This window comes from Rhea americana, unplaced genomic scaffold, assembly GCF_003343005.1.
Source record: "Rhea americana isolate MKP2758 unplaced genomic scaffold, rheAme1 scaffold_97, whole genome shotgun sequence".
NCBI classification, from domain to species: Eukaryota; Metazoa; Chordata; class Aves; order Rheiformes; family Rheidae; genus Rhea; species Rhea americana.
The window spans coordinates 794122-798567 of NW_028187166.1; the positions used below are offsets into that span (position 1 = coordinate 794122).

Below are 4446 nucleotides of genomic sequence, written 5' to 3' on the forward strand. Positions count from 1 at the left end.
CCCCGGCGCGGCTGCAGCGCCTCGGCCGTGCCGGGCTCGGGGCTCCCGCTCCGCGCCCCATGCCGCGGCCGCGCTGCGGCCCGAGCTCCCTCGCGGGCTCCAGCCGAGCCGGGCCAGGCGCGGCACCGAGGTGCGATTTGCTCCCCCAGTTTTCTTTCGTGCTCCCTGGGTTTAACAGAAAATGGCGTTGGGGAGACAGCGGGAGGGGGGTGCTAGGAAAGAAAAGCGAGCCACCTACTTGAGTTAGTTCTGTGCCCATCAGGATGAGAAAGAAGAGGGTCAGGAGCTTGCTTGCCGGTTGCATGTCTCGCACCCCGTTCTAGGCACCTTGCATACAGATCACCTCCTCTCCTCCCGGGCGAGCCTCCCTGTGCCGATCACCGAGTGCCTCGCTGCCTTCTCGGTCCTTTATTGTTATTATTGTTTTAATTTAAAAAAGACAACAATAGGCAAATTAAAAAAAAAAAAAATCAGGATGGGCAGCTCTCAGCACCCCTAGGAAGCAATGCAAGAAATCTGCTTAGCAGAGCCTTCACTTTGCATATTTATTGGGATCCCAGTTTCTCTCCTCCGCTCTCTGTGCTGGCTCTCCGGCAATTTTTTTTTCCTCCTAATGGCTCCCCTGATTGAAAGACATTTGCGAGGAGAAATTCAACGGAGCACGAAACGATTATCTCTCTCTGCTATTGCCAAAAGTTTGCCTTGAAAAGGGGGGGGGGGTGATGGGGAGAGGACAGGGATTAAGAAAAAAAAAGAAAGAAAGAAAGAAAGGAATTGGTAGGGCTGGCTACTAGCAGGGGATGGCTGTGGAACAGGATGTGACATCAACTAAGGCGGGGGAAATTTAACTAAAAAACACGGGGATGGGAGAGGGGGAACGGCACCCGGGGAGCGGTGGTGCAGGGGAGCGGGGCGGGCGCAGGCCTGGGGTGAGGAGGGTCGCAGCAGGGGCTGGCGGCGAGACCACCGGGGTGGCAGCACCCTGCGGTGGTGGGTCGGGGTGGCCTGGCCTTTGGGGGTGAGCAGAGGCCGGTTAACCCCCTCCCTGCCCACCAGCCTTGGGCTGCAGCCAGGATGGGAGGGGGGGGATGAGAAGCACCAAAACGCTGAGCTCAGATGCCTGCTTCAGAGCCTCTGGTCTTGTCCAGTTACAAATTGGGAAGGGGATGCCGAGACTGGAAAAGGGTGGGTGGAGAAGGAAATTGCATTCCCCCCCCCCCCCCAGTACCAACACCAAAGACACCTTCCCAGACCAAACCTTCTCACAAGACCCAATGCAAAACTCAAACCCAGATCAATTCAGACCAGCATGCACGTGGTGGAAGCCCCTGTGCAGCACCTCACCTACTGTCCTCCTGCTCCCCAGCTCCCATGACAGATTTACCAGCACAGCCAGGTTCACCAGGAGTGGCTGCAGGCAGCAACGGCTTGCGGCACAGCTCTGGCTCCTGCCCTTCCTCTGCTCAGAGCAGCACTGCTGGCCCCTGGTTTCCTCCCTCTCTCTCTTAATCACACACTGGAAATGGTTTCTAACCCAGAGCTTTCCTAGGGCCTCTCAAATTGTTCTAAGCCTCTTTGTATCTGGCAGCACAGGTGAAGAACATCATCCCTCTCTTTCAGAGACCAAAAATGTAACACAGAAGTTCTCCTTCTCTTAATTATTGCTGAACGTTTTAATTGAAATCACTTGCCAGACACTCACAATCAGCAGAGGCCCCACAAGAGGATTTTGATTGCTCCTTGCAAAGGGTTTCTTCTCCAGTCCTTTCCTCCCTGTTATTGCTGGGAGCAGACTATTGGGTTGCCAGAGCCAGACTCTCCGTGGGGATGAGCTGACATACGGCCCTTCCCTGAGAACGGGTGTGTTCAAGGGGACCCCGGGCTGAGGTTTAGCAGTGTCAGACAGCTGAGAACGAATTGGATGAAGCTTTCAGTGTGTTCCCACCAGAAAATATCCAAGGAAATGTTTGCACTGTCCGTGCAGCTCTTGCGTTTGGATTTCTCATGAGCATCCTGTAGTTTCAGGCAACTCTTTTCTAGGAGGATAATCAATGAACTAGTTTAGAGTGAATTTAGAAAAAGGGCACCCAGAGGTCAGCTGGAGGGAAGGTGGCATGCCTGGCTATCCTCCACAGGAGCATCTTCAATGTACTTCTCTCAGCACCTCCATTTAAGATCAATGTTTCATAGCCCATAAAAGCTGAGGACCTTTAAAAAGTGTTAAGCTCCCCTTGACTTTTCCAGGTGCAATGCATTGAGGCCAAGGGCATGGGTGCACAGCAGGATTTGGATGCGTGCTCTGTGTTTCTTCAAAGATGCTTAACCATAAGCATCACCTTCCTTACATCTGGGAATCCTGGTGGGTCACCTGGGCTGTGAATCAGCTCTCAATTTGGGCATCTTAGAAGAGCCTCTAAGAACAGAAATAAAAATGCCATGTTTTATGCAGCGGTATCTGAAATGGCTCCTTTTCCAGGTTAGCTGCAGGACGCCCCCAAGGGAGGATGGATCCCTTTCCCTCACCTCCTTTGCTTTTACATGCATCTGACTTCATTGGCCTTCGTGGCAACAGTCGTAGTTTGCACTTGGGTAAATGGTGAAATCACCAGCTTTGTTTTGTTTTAATTTATAATTTGCTTTAATTTATTACTCTTTTAAAGGATTTTATAATTAATACCAAGAACCTTGTTATTGAACTGGAGCTCCAAGCTCCAGAGTGGGAGGCCCTGTATGGTTGTCCTCTAGGAAAGTGCCTGTCCCAGGGGACTCCACACCGCACAGGTGCATCACAGAGGGCAAAAGACACAGACAAATCTGCCCTGTGTGACACCGTACATGAGCCTGTGAATCCTCACCGTCTTATGCAGGCTTTGAAGAATAACACTGAAGAGTTGGAAAGGATTCAGGAATGAGAACAGTTCAAGGTCTGGAAAATCTGCCCCACAGAGCAAAGCCAAAGAGACTCCACAGGTTTCACGAACAAAAGGGAGGGTTGAGAGGGGACTGTCTAGGGGAAGGTTTCTTAAACGTGAAGGCTCTTTTATCTGTCACATAGGAGTTGATAGTTTGGAGCTGATTAGGGAAAAATTCAGATTAGAAACAGAGCTTTTTTTTTTTTTTTTTTTTTTTTTTTTTTTTTTTTTTTTTTTTTTTCTTCTTCTTCTTCCCTAAGAGGAGAGTAATCAGACTGTGAAGTAACTCAGTGAAAGGCACAGTGCCCTCTCCATAGCTTGACATAGTTAAATCAGAGCCAAGAGCTTTTATGAAAGATGTATCCTAGCTCTGCCACAGATTACAGGCAAGACGCTTTCAATGAAGCCTGCTACAGGAGAGCAGATCGGAAAGCTTTGAGGGTCTCTCTGTGCTCCACAACGTGTGCTTTTGGCCAATACCCTCTTCCTAAGACCACACTGCTCCTCTGGAGCATCTTGCTGCTGGATTGTGAGCTTGACCTCAGTGCATAGGAGTCACGCAGGTCGGGGCTGGCAGGCTACTCTTGGCCCTGCCTCTCCTGCTCCAAATCTCTTCTGCACAGAGGAAGCATGAAGCCATGGTGGAGCAAGATCAAGCAAGGTCCATCCTAGCAGTGTGTGGAGAGGTCAGCCATGGGTGCCTGGAAAGGAAGTAAACCTTAAGCTGGTGTACAATCTTATGTGCATTTTCATGTGAGTTTTACAAAATTTAGCTTGTGAAATTTTAAAGAGCATTGGCCACACTTGTTTGCATGTAGCCATCGTTGGGGAGCACAGTATCCTCGGCTCCGGCTTTGCTCCTCAGAAGTTTGGTATGCCAGCCCCCTGACACCTGCCTGGCCAGCCCCTTCTTGGCTTCAGCTGAAACCAGATTTCCCATTTGAGAAAAGTAGTGGATCATCCCCATAAATGAGCAGTGCTACTGTCCTTCTGCCGGGAGCCCAAGGTGCCACTTTACGAAGCTCTTTGGAGAGCCGGGCTTGAAGGGCTTTGCAGGCTGGCTTGGCCTTCCCGCTCTGGGACTAGATTTGGGATGCTGAAATGCCCTCGGCAGCACGCTGAGCTCCAGCGTGACCTTCATCCCTGTGCGTTGGGTTTTGACTACTTTGGTCCTTCCACAGGCATGATGGAGCCCCATTCATTGCCTTCCTTGAGCAGGGCCAGATGGTGGCCCTTCATTCACGTGGCCTAGTTCTCTCTGCCCTTTACCTTTACTAGGGCTCAGATTTAAAGAAAAAAACTTTCTATTTTCTCCTCAATGAGAAGCCCACTAGTCTCCCTTGCTGGGATTTTTCCTGGTTCTGCAATCTCCTCTCTCCTGTTGTTGTGATTTTCTGACCACCTCTTGCTCATGAGGATCCTGCTCTCTTCCTCCCCGCTGAGATGAAGCTATTAAAGGCCCAGTGAAAAGAGCTTCTATCAGCTAGGACAGCTGGTACCCAGGATATTTCCAAAACAAAATTTTCAAAATACC

The 4446-nt window shown here is 50.5% G+C and overlaps 1 protein-coding gene across 1 annotated transcript in view; it reads right to left on the reverse strand.

Annotated features, from left to right (window-relative positions):
• Window positions 1–803, reverse strand: part of OLFM1 (olfactomedin 1) — a 36664-nt gene extending 35861 nt beyond the window's left edge. Inside the window, exon 1 of the mRNA XM_085325436.1 lies at window positions 239–803. Within this exon, the coding sequence (XP_085181562.1) occupies window positions 239–304 (66 nt within the window). The 5' untranslated portion in view covers window positions 305–803. The remainder of the gene's footprint in view (window positions 1–238) is intronic.
• Between the last annotated feature and the right edge of the window lie 3643 nt (window positions 804–4446).